General features: G+C 39.6%; 1 protein-coding gene across 1 annotated transcript; it reads left to right on the forward strand.

The window, feature by feature from the left end:
- The first annotated feature begins 378 nt into the window (after nucleotides 1-378).
- On the forward strand, nucleotides 379-8,115 carry TTC4 (tetratricopeptide repeat domain 4). The gene is made up of 10 exons (XM_007423899.4): nucleotides 379-531; nucleotides 1,599-1,716; nucleotides 1,879-2,040; nucleotides 2,464-2,541; nucleotides 2,981-3,105; nucleotides 3,210-3,296; nucleotides 3,397-3,611; nucleotides 4,463-4,544; nucleotides 5,378-5,460; nucleotides 6,772-8,115. The coding sequence occupies exons 1-10, from the start codon at nucleotides 433-435 to the stop codon at nucleotides 6,872-6,874; spliced, it is 1,152 nt and encodes a 383-aa protein (XP_007423961.3). The 5' UTR covers nucleotides 379-432; the 3' UTR covers nucleotides 6,875-8,115.
- Nucleotides 8,116-14,726: the final 6,611 nt, after the last annotated feature.

A 14,726-nucleotide genomic window follows, 5' to 3' on the forward strand; every position in this document is an offset into this window, starting at 1 on the left:
GAGCGAGAGCAGTCACACTGAAAAATCTTGCAGCCGTGAACAGACTCAAGAGTTCATGTACAACGACACTGGCACAGAGCTGTAATCTACCCCAATAGCAGAGCCGTTGGGCTGACGGATGAGGGAGGGAGGAATACTGCAATAGACAAGCGCTGGGCTAGGTGCGGCACGCTTAAGGATGGGGAGGCGGGTTATATAGCACTGTTTTCTTTAGCCAGGTGATTTCCAACTACGGCGAGCATCAAGGTAAGGATAATGGGAGCTGTAGTCCAGCGGCCCTGGCAACCGCGGGTCGGAAAAGGCGAGGAGGGAAACCGCGGCCTCGCACCCCAGTTTCACCGCAAGCCCAGAGAGCTCGCGCCCGCCTCTTTCGGCTGCAGAGCCGCCTCCGGAAGGGCGGAGCAGCCGAGCGGGACGGTAAACCTTTCACGCATGGCGGAAAGCGAAGAGGCGGATTTGGATGCCTTCCTCGACAAATTTCAGGGCCCGCAGCGCTACGAGGGGGCCTTCAATCCGACGACATGGGAGCAGGTGCGGCTGCGGGGCGGGGGGCCCCGGCGGAGGCTCTGCCCTCGCTAGGAAGGCGCCGCTTGGCTCGCGGACGTCTCGGGTCTCGGCGGGGCAGAGCGGGTTGGAAGGAGCGGGAGCCGGAGCAGCGACGCTGCGGGGTTGATCCGGGACAGGATCGCTCGCGGCGTCTCTCTCAGAGAGTTATCCAGTTCTTCCTCCGGAGGTCTCAAGGCGACGTTTTTACTCTTCCGAACAGCCCCGTGAAGTGGGCTGGGAGATAGGGACACGGCAGGCCGCCCTCTGATGAACCTTCCAAACCAGCATGGGCGCCACGGGCGGGATGCAATTCTCCAGCGATTCTTCCTGGTAATACCGCAAATTGGACGTGTGAGCGGCCTGTGCCCGGCGAACCCGGTCTGCAGGAAGCCTCGGTGGGGATTTAGGTCCATCTTTCCACCTATTACATCCTCTTGCGTGTCAGGCTAGTCTGATCACAGACCTGCTTCGTTTAACTGATTATTGATTATGGGGCCGCAAGTCGGTGTTGACTCTTAAAATAGATTTTCTCCATGACAGTTGTTTTAGGAAATGTAATATTTCTTAACAAAGGCTGTACTAATTCAGAAAGTAGTTGACAGCTGAAAACTTCAAATAAATAAAACTTCTTTTAAAAAAAATCAAGTGCATACTTAAATTCTTAGGCCAGGTGTGAAAAACCTATCATCCTCCGGGTGTTGCTTAATTGAAACCCACAGTATTGGCCATGCTTGCTGGATGAATTGCAACATCTGGAGGCCCCAAAATTTTCAGCATAAGCAGAACTTCCCTTCCTCTAGATCAGTGTTTCTCAACCTTGGTAACTTTAAGATGTATGGACTTCAACTCCCAGAATTCCCCATCCACATAGACCCTCATGGCTGGCTGGGGAATTCTGGGAGTTGAAGTCCACACATCTTAAAGTTGCCAAGGCTGAGAAACACTGATCTAGATATTTCAAATAAAAGGTGTATTTTCAAAATCACATAGAAATTTTGAATTCTTTATTTTCTTCCATTCCTGCACCTTGGATTACCTGCACCTGTTCATAGGAATTTGATCAGATTCCAATGTTCATGAAGGATGCTCCCTCTGAAATAAATCCTAAGCAGAACCCTGATCTGGCATGCCTTCAGTCTATCATTTTTGATGAAGAGCAGAGTCCTGAAGGTACTGTTTTATACTATTTATAATATTTGAATACTATGGGTGTTCTATTTTATTGTTTAGCCAGTGCAGAGCATTTGTGTCTTTGGATCTACATGGGTGGCTGGACCAACTCAGGCACTTTCTAAAAGTTGTGATGTCTGTTGTGTTTGCTTTTCTTACCAGAGCAATCTAAGACTTATAAGAATGAAGGTAATGATTATTTCAAAGAAAAGGATTATAAGAAGGCTGTGATATCTTATACAGAAGGACTAAAAAAGAAATGTAATGACCTGGAATTGAATACTGTACTTCATACAAACAGAGCAGCGGCCCACTTTTATCTGGGTAATGTGCTATATTCAAAGTTATACCTAGATTCTAGATTAAAAAATCAAAATATGTTTCTTTTTTTCATTTGTTCTAATACTCATTTACCTCTTCAGAGGATAAATTTTAATGCAGCTTGCTTTAGTAAAGTAGGCTGTAGTATTACAGTGGAAAATCAAAACATCAGAAACGGCCCTGAATTTCTGCTACAAAATCAAAGCGAGGCTTACAAAATATACCTTCCCCCAACGTTAACATGGGTAGTTGGGGGGAGGGGTCCATATCTTACTTTTAATAGTACTTTCTATTTTTTTCTGCCCTTATAAATTAAAATGATTGTGTTCCAATACTGAATCTGTCTTATAGCAGCATGCTTTAACTTTTCCTAATGAAGATCTCATTGCACGGGTGAAACTTAAATTCAGGGTATATTTTGTTTAGGTAACTATCGCTCTGCTCTGAATGATGCTATTGCAGCAAGAAAACTGAAACCCAGCCACCTCAAAGCAATAATAAGGGGTAAGAAACTCCACTCTTATTTTCATATCCAATTGTAGCAGTATAATAATAGTTTCCATTAATTAAGGGAGTTCTGTTATCAACATAAAAAAATATAGTGCATAAATACTTATAAATTGCTATGTGTTGTTTTGTGGAAAGTTAATAACTTTCAGATATTAACAATGCAGTTTAAAGGGCTGTGCTTATTTCTGATCAGCAGAAGGTGAAACAAATAGAACCATGATCATTTATGGTAGGTTAATGATGAAAAATAGTCCCTCTGGCTTGGATGAGTGGGTTTGGCCCCTCAATCATTGTGCCTTTTCATCCCATCATTTCTTTTTCTGATACTGCACTTCCATCATAAAAAAAAACCTGACCAACATAACTACATTGGCCTGCTTGAGTATATTGTTTGCTATTGAATGCAATTATAAAGAAATGTTGTATTTTATAGGAGCACTGTGCCATATGGAACTCAAGCATTTCTCTGAAGCTATGGCATGGTGCGAGGAGGGTCTGAAATTAGATCCAAAGGAAAAAAAACTTCTGGAAATAAGAACAAAAGCAGACAGATTTAAGGTTAGAAAGGATTAAAAATAAAACACACAGTTGTTCTGATACAGAGTTTGGTGAAGCATTGGCCTCCCCTACACAATTGCTACATAACTTTATTTGTCTTGCAGCGTACTGAAGAGCGAGATTTGAGAAAAGCAAAATTTCAGGAGAAGAGGGAACAGTCTCAGAAAGAGGCCTTATTTAAAGCTATTAAGGTAGCTGTGGTGAAAAGAAAGCAACCCTTGAAATATGAACACATCAAGATGTGTTTTAGGTCTTTGCCTCAAGCTGGATTGTTTTATTTTTCTGACATAGGATCGAAACATCAAACTGTCTCCAGTGCCCTCTAAAGATGAGATGGCAATATCTACAGACCTCGCGGAGATGTCTTTAGATGGACTTAGCTCGGAAAGTAGCATTGGGGCCAAAGTCTGTCTAGAAGACAACGGCAGCCTTACCTGGCCAGTGCTGTTCCTGTACCCTGAGCATGGACAAACTGACTTCATCTCTGCTTTTCATGAAGAATCCAGGTTAATGTTCTCAAAGAACAGGATAAATACAAAATAGCAGATTCAGTTGTAGGTCTAGTTTGTATGATTAATTCACAGTATTTTCCAGTCCAACACTGTTGAGTGGTTACTCCAAAGATACATAGAGGAGTGAGCTTATGCCTGCTGGCTTGACCTGCTACACATGTGGGAGTAATGGTGGAATAGCAAATGTAACCGGTTCTAAGAACTTCAACAACAATACTGTAGAAATAGAGTGGTTCTGATGAGCAGAGCAGTCCTGTCATTCTTGAGAAACTGAAAGGGAAAATGGAATGTTTTCTTGGATCATTTTCAGCCATAGGTTTTTGTTTGTTTGTGTTTTGGTCTGTTTAAAGTTGCATTTGGAACAAGATAAATTATGTCATTCGGGGCAACAGGAAGAGAAAACCTTTGTTCTTTAGGGTGAAGTTTTTTCCTCCATTCTGGGGAATGTCAGGGAAGCACTTTTAATCCTGTAAATCTCCCTTGTTTTTATGCTCTCTTCTATCAGAAAATGGTGAGGCAGTAGCCTTTTCCACCATACCGAACAAGCTGCCAAGATGAAACCTCATTTTGATGGATGATGCAGGAGTTCCACCATTTCTCTGATACTTAGGATACTTTTGACTTTAGTAACACAGCCTTAATCTCAAATTAAAGATTATGGGATTCTGATCTTTCCCTGAAATAATTAGTAGTGATAAAATATTGAAGAGTTTGGCACCAGTTATCAGCTTTTTATGAAATTATGTTGCTTAAAAGCATACACTGTTAAACATTATTCAAGTTGAACTGGAGAGCACTTTTAGTGACTAAAACAGTATTTTAATTTAATGCATTTTGTGTTTCAGATTTTCTGACCATTTAGTTGTCATGTTTGAAGAATCACCTGCCTGGGATATAGAAAGAAAATATATTCCTAAAGAACTAGAGGTACAAAGTACAGTCAGTAGTTGAACCTTTTTTTTTTTTTAAAGATATATTCTAATAATAGCCTTCTTTATTATGTGGGTTAGGATATTGTCATATTAATTTACCATGGCATTAGAATTACTTTGCATTTGTATATATGTATTATATTGTCTGGATTCCTTGCTTACTCTAGATTGAGATTTTTAGAGAAGGGATACTTTAAATTCTAGGGTTATATTGCACGATAGGCCCTAAAGAGAAAAATTTATAAAATAGCAATAATGTGGCATGTTAATTAACTTTGTATAAAGACTTCTAGGGCAGTTTCATAGCATGAACAGTTATTAAATCTTGGAAAAGCCAATATGGTGAATAGAATGTTTCTAAAAAATTCCTTCTTTGTCATAAATACCTTTTATTTCCAAAAAAAAAAATTAACCTTAGAAAAAATAACTCATTTTGAATTTGATGTATTTCAGTAGAGAAGTTCCAGGAAATAAAAAGTTCCCAGGGAAATGAACGGGTGGGATTTTCTGCCATCAGATGTGTGATAGCCACAAATTTGGGTGATTTTAAAAAGGAATCTGGGCAACTTCATGGAAGAATGAGCTATCAAAGACTGTTACATTCTGATGGCTGTGTGTTACCACCTGAATCATAGGTAGCCTACCTTCAATATCAACTACTAGGGACCAACCAGTGACAGAACAAAATAGTTAAAAGTCTTTGGTGTCTTATCAGATGATTAATTGCTTGTTAGTTTTTCAAGTAATTTCTGCCTCACCTATAGAATATGTCAACAAGTGTTTTGTTCATGTGTTAAATGCGTATGTTTCTCCTATTATAATGCACAGCTTTATTATGAGGATGAAGAAAGAGGAGATATATACCAGATAAACACGGAAACCACGTTGTTAGAAGTGCTGCAGCACAAAAGGTGAGATGTTGAACTATGACCTGTTTGTTTGTTTGTTTGTTTTTATTTATTTAAGTTTATTGGCCACCCAACTCCAAACTGGGCAACGTACAAAACTAGAAATAAACATAAAAACAACTAAAAACATGTTGTTAATCCTGACCCTCAAAGTGACAAGGAACTAATATTGAATGAATAGGGTCATGACTTCAAAAGAAAAATAATAAAATTTTATTCAGGTAAGAGCACTTTAATTACTGCCATTCAACACCCCTACTGTTGAGAAGCACAGAATTATCAACAGTATCTTATTAAAAGTAAAGGAATGGTACAGAACTGACCATGTGTTATTCACTTAGGTTAGACACTATGTACCAGCTCCAGTTTAGCTAATCTATTTCATTGTAGTTTTCTGGACATAGTATTGACTTAATGGTTGCATATCACAGCACTATAATGGCTGGGTGGTCTCCCAACAAGTCTTTAGTTGCAAATTAGATACAAACGTAAAAAAAGACCAAGAGAATCCTATAGTTTTGCCTACTTAAATTTCTGTAGGTAGACCTTGCCACACAAGGAATGGTGAGCAGCCCCTCCCTTTGTCAGCTGCATTGTGATGTCCAACACAAGCCTAGAGTGAGGAAGCTTTTGGGTAAAGGGCTATACGTGCAAATGCTTCCCTGTGATCTCACATTTTCATTGAAGACATTTATGCTATATTTGTGGATGACTAGCATGCCCAGGTGATTTACATAGGGGAGGAGTGCTCTCTTCACTTTTCACATGGTAAATCTCCACCTGAATGAAGCTATTGGACCCTCCAGATATACTGGACTGTAGCTCCCATCATTCTGCTGGCTGGGGGTTATAGGATTTGTAACCTAATTCATCCAATAGATAACTTTTCTGTCAAGAGGTGAGACATCTCTATATCCTGGGATAGCCTATTAGTTTCCTCCAAAAGGTGGAACCACTTGCTTATATTCTGAACTACGCTGTCAAAGCGGACTGAACATCTAGAGCAGGTTGAAAAGCAGATTTTCCCACACTAATGCCCCTTAGAAGTGTTGTAGTTAGGCTCCCATTATGCTGAAATCAACGCAGTCATACATCTTCGGGATGGGAGTTTATGGGAGCTGAAATTCTACACAATCTGGAGGCCATCCAGTTGGGAAAGGTCGATCTAACCTGTGAGATTGTAGTAGTGTCTACCAATTTTGAAATTAAAGAAGTTACATAAAGCAAACATGTTCAAACAATCTAGATTTTCTTGAATAATTATATATAATGTAACTAAGACTAGAACATGACTTTCTAAATAATATTTTGCAGGTACTTTATAAAAGCAGGGACTCCTGCCTTTTTAGTCCTGGTGAAAGATGCTCCTTTCTCTAAAAACTATTTATTTGGGAAGAAAGTTCATCAATTAAAGTGAATTAGGATGACCTCAGCAAGAAAGCCAAGATGAGCAATAACTCTCGTCTGTTGTACAGTTTATGCAGTGTCCTAAATTGGAATGTTTTCTGAGTACATATTTTTCTGTAACAATTAAGATTAATTTACTAGAGCTCTGCAGAGAAGATACACACATATATCAGGTGTACTAGGCCCAAGGACTTAAGGAGTTTTGTAATACTAGCAGTTATAGTTTTAACTTTCCTTTTGTATTTAAATCAATAAGCCACCTTATTCCTCCCTCTGTTTTCAGTAAATAAAAACAGTGAAAATAAATATGTTGCCCATGGTGTTTAAAGTATCAGCCTGTTTTCCTTGAGAGGCAACTTTTTGGATGGTAATAACTGACCTGTTGAAAATTCTCAGTATCAGAACTTACATTTATAGATTTATGAAACCATTTGGATCTGGGGGAACATTTTTCATACTTAAATTCAGTCTGCATCACTGGAAATAATAGACCCTTACTGCTTCCAGCCTTCCTCCTGTTACTATGTAGCAGATTCATGCTGATTAACAAAAGTCCACTTTCTTGTAATAGCAGGGATTAAGGTACAATTTATCCATGTCTGGCTTTTAAAAAGAAAACAAAATTTTATTGGATTTTTGCTCTGCTAAGGACAAATGAATATACTGCAAAAATATAGGTTTCAAAAAAGGATGGAGCGTAATAATTTATATGCCTCGTGGCTGCACTTGCGGCTCTAGGTGACTCACAATAATAAAATTCAAAGGAACAAATTACTAAAACCTATCTAAGAAACTTAAACCGTAAAAACTCTAGGTTAAAAGAAGCCTTTTAAATCTCCTCCTAAACTGCAACAAGGAAAGTCTCCGTTCCAAAGACAAACTGTTCCAGAGTTCTGAATTCTGCAGGAAGCTTGTTAGAGGATGTGCTCCTGAACATAAGCACTGAAAGAATCCCGAGTAAGTGAACAGCAGAGCATCCCATTGAAAAAGTAAAATAATACAGTTGTCTTGGATGCAGACTATTAGCTTAGCCGAGCTATCAAAAAATGCTAATATGTTTAAGAACGAGTTCTGTTCCCAAGGTCTGTCCTTAAGTCGAATTTGTATGTAAACCAGAACAGTATTATTGCATAATACTGTAAAGTAATAGTATGTAATTAACTCAAACCATCGTGTATGTAACTCGAATTATGCTACAGTAGGCTCCGTTCTTAACTACGGGTCATCTGTAACCCAGGCATTCTTAACCCAGGGACTACCTGTATTCATTATATCTGAAATAAAAGATGTATTAAGAAAAGCCTCTTTTTAAGAGAGGGACCAAGAGAGGAAAATCCGGAAGCTACTAACAGGCCAACAAGGTAGACCAGACTAAGAAACCAGTGCCGTGTAGGTCAGGACTACTTTTATTGTAAAGCTATAGTAACAGAATCTTGCAAATCTGGATGTGTTTCTTCCTCCCTCCCTTTATCTTCATGTGAACTAGGGAGGAATTCTGGTATCAGATGCTATGATCTGCTAAACTGACATGGGTGGGGCAAAAGTGATGGGTAAGGGGGATTTCTGTTGCCTCCCTGTGAGTGTGTGTTTTTTTACCCCCCTCCCCAATTGCAAACAATGAGAGAAAAAAATACATTAGAATCTGCATTCCCTAAACAGCTAAAAGGCAAATCAGCTGGAGCATTTTTCCTAGGTAAGAGGAATCATATCTGTAGGTATGATGCTTCAATATACATAATCATTTGCAAAGCCCTTGGTCAAACTTCATCCTGGGAAACTCTCTTACTTCGTCTGTTCAGAGCTATCAGTAGGAAAGACAAAATATTTTATCTTCTATATTCTGCACTGAAGCAACATTCCCCTCAGAATTCAGGTGACTGCTAGAAAAAAACCCAACATATTGACAGCAACATATTCTTTGAGGTACATGTTTCCTAAGGATCTGCAAATCCCTTGCTGGATGCTGAGCAGGAATTAAAACAAATCAGCTAATGGTGCTTAAGGAGGTTCAAGCACATGGCTCCCAAGAGAAGCCCATTCTGAGCCATCTGTGAAGAGTGACACAACCTCTCCTGAGTGAATTGATACAAAGATGGTTACAGCAACTCACCATATGTCACCATTAAGACAGGTTCAAGTTTTAGCGGCTTCAGGCAACATCTGGAGCCATTAACATCAATGAAAATTTAACCACTGGTTGCAGTAGGATGTGGATTGCATACTTAGAACCTACAAAATGAGAGATTACTTTTGTAGTATTTATCCCAGAGTACTTAAATGTACAATGGATGGACAGCTATTATATGTTCTTATCCTTAGTTAATTCTTGGACTAGGGAAAAGAGGATTATGTATATCGAAATCATATAGCTATTTTCCCATTTTACATATCACTAACTTCAATAAGTATTAAATGAACTTTTTACAGCTGTGCAGCCCTTTGGACTCAAAAGCAAAAATGTGCTTTGGAATGTGGGGGTGATAATGTAGCACCAGACTCTTTAAAGCAGCTGTGCCTTTCCCCAGGATAAGGTGAAAATTTGACTTTCATGTAGGGGAAGGGATGGGAAACCTGTAGTTCTTGAGATGTCATTGAACTACAATTCCCAGAATACCTCATTCTCATGCTGGCTGGAGCTCCTGGGAGTGTTAATTCAGCAATATCTGGAAAAATCACAAGTTCTCCATCGTTGGCAAAGAAAATGTGATCAAGTGGGGCCAGATGCTCTAATATAACTGTTAATATATGGATGAGAATTAACAGAACACTTAAGTTAACTATGGGTAAGCCAGTCATACAATCACAGCTGTCTGTAGTTTTCCAGGTGAAAATCTCACATGTCCTTTCCACAACTGGTAACAATAATTTCAACCCTTTAGTAAAGGTGGACAATCTTTTAGTGGTCAAGCGCCCCTCAATTTTTTTTAGAGCCCAGGCTACAATTTCATGTGTTTTCCATTCAAAATAATAGCAAATTGCCCCAGTAGCAAATTTCTCCTAACTGTGCTTATAGGGCTCCATTGGCTACAAAAAGGGGGTTGGGGAGCGAGTTGCCCACTACCTACTGCTTGCAGCAAAGAGGAGGCTGCAATTACAGTCTTGCAAAAGAAAATGCTTCTAGTCATCAAAATGTATTTGGGAACTATTTTCACCAAGATACTGCAATCCTTGGAGGTTTCAAACGATGCAACGTCCTGATTTGAATAGAACACAGTCAACGGGGAAGAGCAAGACAGGCTGGAATGGCAGCTTTTCAGGTTTTAAACATCAGAATGCCCCAAGGGAATTTTGTCTTTACCCTGAAACACAAAGTAAGCTGTGATGCATTTTCATATCCACTTTCCTGTTAGTCCTGCACAGGATTGTACTCCGAGAGATGAGCAAGAGAAGATAAACACAGCCTCTCCAAGGATTTCTCAGATAATAAACACATCCTGTTTGACAATTAGGAGGACCTGAACACTGCTGTCTGTGTGTGTGTTTTTTTCCTGGAAAAGTTATTTCAAAAGGACTGTAGTTCCTATTTCTGTAATAATACAAAAGTGAAGCATTCTAGTTTAATAAAAATACATTCAAAAGACAGAAATAATACCACACCAAAAGCCATTCATCTTTTTAGGACAAATATGCCCTCTTTGCTCAAAATGGGAATGGAGTCAAGCAGCACGACCAAATATGTTTTAAAATAAAAAGGCTTCAGTGACTGACAAGGAAGTATTTTAGCTTCAAAGCATTTCACTGCCACCAAGAAAAAAGCTCTACAGTATGTTTAACATACCTGTATTTTTCAGGGTGTAACTCAAAAACTTTCCAACCCAATACTGTAGAATAATCTGCAAAACCTTCAAAACACCGGCAGTATGCTGGCAAAATTATAAAATCTAATGTCCATACAAGGTAACTAAAGCTGTACTGTATTCACTCTCTAAGTAAGTGCATTCAAAGAATATATTCAAGAAGTACACATTCAACACCAAATATTTATATACTTTAATCCAGTGTTTTTCAAACTTGGCAACTTTAAGATGTGTGGACTTCAATTTCCAGAATTCCCCAGCCAGCATGCTGGCTGGGGAATTCTGGAAGTTGAAGTCCACACATCTTAAAGTTGCCAAGTTTGAAAAACACTGATTTAAATCATTAGCCAGATACTGGAAAAATAGAGAAAAACACATCCCAGTTACCCCATCCGTGCTGGGCTGGAAAATGCAAGTTTTTCTCTAATGCATTGAAAAGTTGCTTGTTTGAGGATCAGCTCCTATGCTAGCCTGCTTTAGTTGATTCAAACAAATGCCTTGATCCTTTGGGACCTCTGCATCACTTAAGCAGCCAGCTTTCTCTAGAGCAGGTATGTTTGGGCCAAAGGAGTTACAGGGACAAATCTTAACCCAACTTCGGCCTAGCAGGATTGTTATGAATTGGACAGCATTGGATGGGAAGCATTGAGTAACCCCCCTTCAATTTCAGGAGAAAGGCCAGGTATAAAGGTGAATAGTAACAGTAGAACATAATATTATAGGGGAGTTAACACTCAGAAGTGCTACCAATCAAAACGATTATGCAGAGATTCCATCTTGCTCTTCTTCACAAATTTTTTTCTGGTTAAAAAAAATATGCTAAGAAAACTCAAGAGGGTTGCAAATGGATAAGAACACCTGGGTCTTCTCTAAAATTCTGTGGATGCCGTAGGGTAATTACATAATCAAAACCTTGTCTAGAAGCACTGTTAAACTCACAAGTGCTGAGTTTTTCACCTGAAAATCTGTACGCTGTAAGTAGCTATGCTGTTCTAGTAGCACATAAGTATGCTATGGTGTATTATGCAGGTCCTCTCAGAGATCCAGAAAGACCTGGGCTACTTCCAGCTTTTAAGGCTCTAACTACAATAGAAGTAAGAAAAAAGGCAAAATATAGAAACAAAACAAGGCACTGCCCCCATCCTAAATGGGACTGAAGGCATTGGCTCCTGTAAATTCAGACTCCAGTTGACAATTTTCAAGTACCGAGGAGAAAAGTCCTACTGTAAGCCACTAATGCTCAAGTCATATTTCCTCCACTTCCTCTAAGTCAGATGTGGCATTCCTTGGCTCTGGGATGTGGGGAGATGTTTGAACCTAATCCAGTTCCCTGATCCTCCATCCTATGCTTCCCCTGCAGATGAAAATTTAAAATGTTGCTGTACTACCATTCTGGCTGGGCCTGCTGGGAGTTCAGAAGCATATGGAAAGCTATAGGTTAACCATATTTGGAGGGTGGTGGGGCTTTCTCCCAATCTGGCTGCAAACCTCTGAACAGCCACTAGATGGCAGCAAAGCAGTTGTCTGAATGTTTGCAGCTCAGATTGGGTAGCACTACCTATTCTTCCATCGATGAGGAGTCATTTATAAGAGGCAGGTCGCGTGGTAGGGATTTGATCAAATAATGTTAATATTTCTCAGTTATTAGGAATGTGCATGTTTCAAATATGATTTGGAGGAAATGCTCCAACCTTATGTGAAAAGAAACATCTCTCTTCTATTTGTCAAAGAAGCCCAACTTTTTTCAGATGCTTTAAAGAATTGCAACTGCTTCAGGCATGGTTCTTTGGAGAGCTTCCAAGAACAGAATCTAGAATCCTCTGCATGGAGAGCATGTGCTTTATCACAGACCTGTTATCATTTGCAATCATTCATATCTGGTAATTAGGAAGACACACAATGAAGGTTAATCCTTTGGCAGAACTCTCTGCTTCAGAACTTGAGAGAAACGTATTAAAGAGTTTTTTTTAGAAAGAACAACGTGCGGGGGAATTGGTCCATGCCAGTAGCTTGTCCCGATATGATTGCCAGAAGATGGCAGCATAAGGGAGCTTTTGGGATGCCTGGCAGTGCCGATGCATGGAGGGCTAGAAAATAAATTAAAACCAACCTGCTCAGGAGCCCTCTGCAGCCCATCAATCATGGATCAAGCTTCCTTTCCATTCCGTCTGATTGGGTGAAATGATGTCATTCCTCACCACATGCAGATCTACTTGTGATATAAATTAAGGGGCTAGGTGACAGCAGAGGAAAAAGATGTGTTGCAGTTTACGCCTGTCTCCTCTAGCTTGTGTGCATTAGTGAAGCTAACGATTGCTGGATCATTGATAATAACAGCAATATTAGAAGAGCAGAGAAGACTGGGTCAGGCAGGCACAGGACTAATTATTGGATTGTTAATGGATATTAATGTTGTCTCCAGCAATGAGTTGCTGCTTGTATTAGACACCAGTTCTATTGGCATTAAAATAATCAACTTGTTCTTTGTTCAATAGCCCTGCTGATACATACACCCACAATTTAGCTCTGATAGAGTAGAGGGAGGAAATGGAAGCAGGGCTATTTCATCATCTCTGCTGGGAGACCCCGTATCTTCCTGAGGTGTTATCAAGTGAGAGACGTTTTTTCAAGCTTCTGAATTGTTCCTCCTAGCTAGACCCTCTAAGTTTTAAGAAGGGAACCAGGGTTTGTTTTTAATATTCTTTCCCCCAGTTTCTTTCTCATTGTGAGTCATATCTTTCATGTTACAAGCTTAAGAGAAGAGTATTGCAATAAATTTGCTCTGGGATCCTTTGTGACTAAAGAGAAGGGAATGATAATGATGATGATGATGATGTTAACCATGCGGAAAATCTTTTATTGTAGGATGGGATTGTGTCAGTGCACTGTAAATTGAAAACAAATCTGGCACCCCAACAAAAGTGTGGTCAGATCAGTAATGATCTGGAAAACAGCGCAGAAATGTTCAGGAAGTACAAAATAAGGTGCTTAACGAGAAATTAGAACTGGACAAGGTGATCATACTATGCTGTATGCTTATTGTATCATTTTCCATGGCTCCCAGTTCATTTTGGAGTCCAATTCAAGTGCAGATACCAGTATCTGATGCCTCTTTTATATTTCTGCCCAAGCCCTGTGGTCATCAACAGAAACCCAGCTTAAATGTCAAGGTGGGGCAAGGAGTGGGCCTTTTCAGTTTTGACCCATATACATTTTCATTACCCAAATGCATATTTATTTTCCAGAACTTACATGTCCTGCCCTTTTGCTGTGTGTATTGTTTTAAGTTTGTTCCATTTTTAGCTGCTATTATATTTATAATTTTATTATGTTTTGTATTATTTACTTTTGCAGCATATCACCCTGACAACAATTCCTATACAGCGACTAACACATTTTGGGAGGGGAAAATAAAATAATTACAGAATCTACTTCACTGAACATGTGGCATATTCATAGCAGAGTAAAAACTGGTTCTGATATACTTGGATATAACTGATATACTTGGATATAACTATAGTGCTCTAGGCTTAATAATGGATCAAGTTTGTTTTTAGACCAGCTCAAAATAAGTATCATAGAATTCAGCTCTCTCTCACTGAAGGGGAAGCAGCAGGAACGTATGGAGGGGGAAACCAAAGAAACCAAGTTCTATCTTTGTGATCCTTAAGAGTTGACACCAACTTGATGGCACATGGTCAATGCAGCAGGTGAAGCATGTGGGATCTTTCATGATGCTCCTTTTTCATGTAACCTCCCTCTCTGCCTGTGACCTGACAGCTGGGCTACCATTGAATACAAATTTAGTGCTCTCAGAAGAATGCTAGACCCATTTTCAAAAACAGCCTAGTAGGTCACAGCCATGGAGCACTTCTGTGCCAGCAGAGTGGCTTAACCTGTCTTTATAAGCACCCAACCCCATACTACATATTAAGGAAAGCGGTGGTTTCTTCTGCTGGCACGTGATGCTTGGTGGGAGGAATAAAGCCAGAGGAATCCATCAGCTAATTTGTCCAATATTAAATCTATAAAGACAGGCACCAGTCACTGGCCTCATTTCTGTGT

Source organism: Python bivittatus, unplaced genomic scaffold, assembly GCF_059951505.1.
Source record: "Python bivittatus isolate LINGU-HERP-01145 unplaced genomic scaffold, Pbiv_v1 ctg000700_np1212, whole genome shotgun sequence".
In the NCBI taxonomy this organism is placed as follows: Eukaryota; Metazoa; Chordata; class Lepidosauria; order Squamata; family Pythonidae; genus Python; species Python bivittatus.

Bases quoted from the DNA above. Each gene is read 5' to 3' on its own strand.
- TTC4 (XM_007423899.4), top strand. From the start codon at position 433: ATGGCGGAAAGCGAAGAGGCGGATTTGGATGCCTTCCTCGACAAATTT. The intron at 532-1,598 runs GTGCGGCTGCGG...ACCTGTTCATAG, and splicing joins ATCCGACGACATGGGAGCAG to GAATTTGATCAGATTCCAAT. The intron at 2,041-2,463 runs GTAATGTGCTAT...TATTTTGTTTAG, and splicing joins AGCGGCCCACTTTTATCTGG to GTAACTATCGCTCTGCTCTG.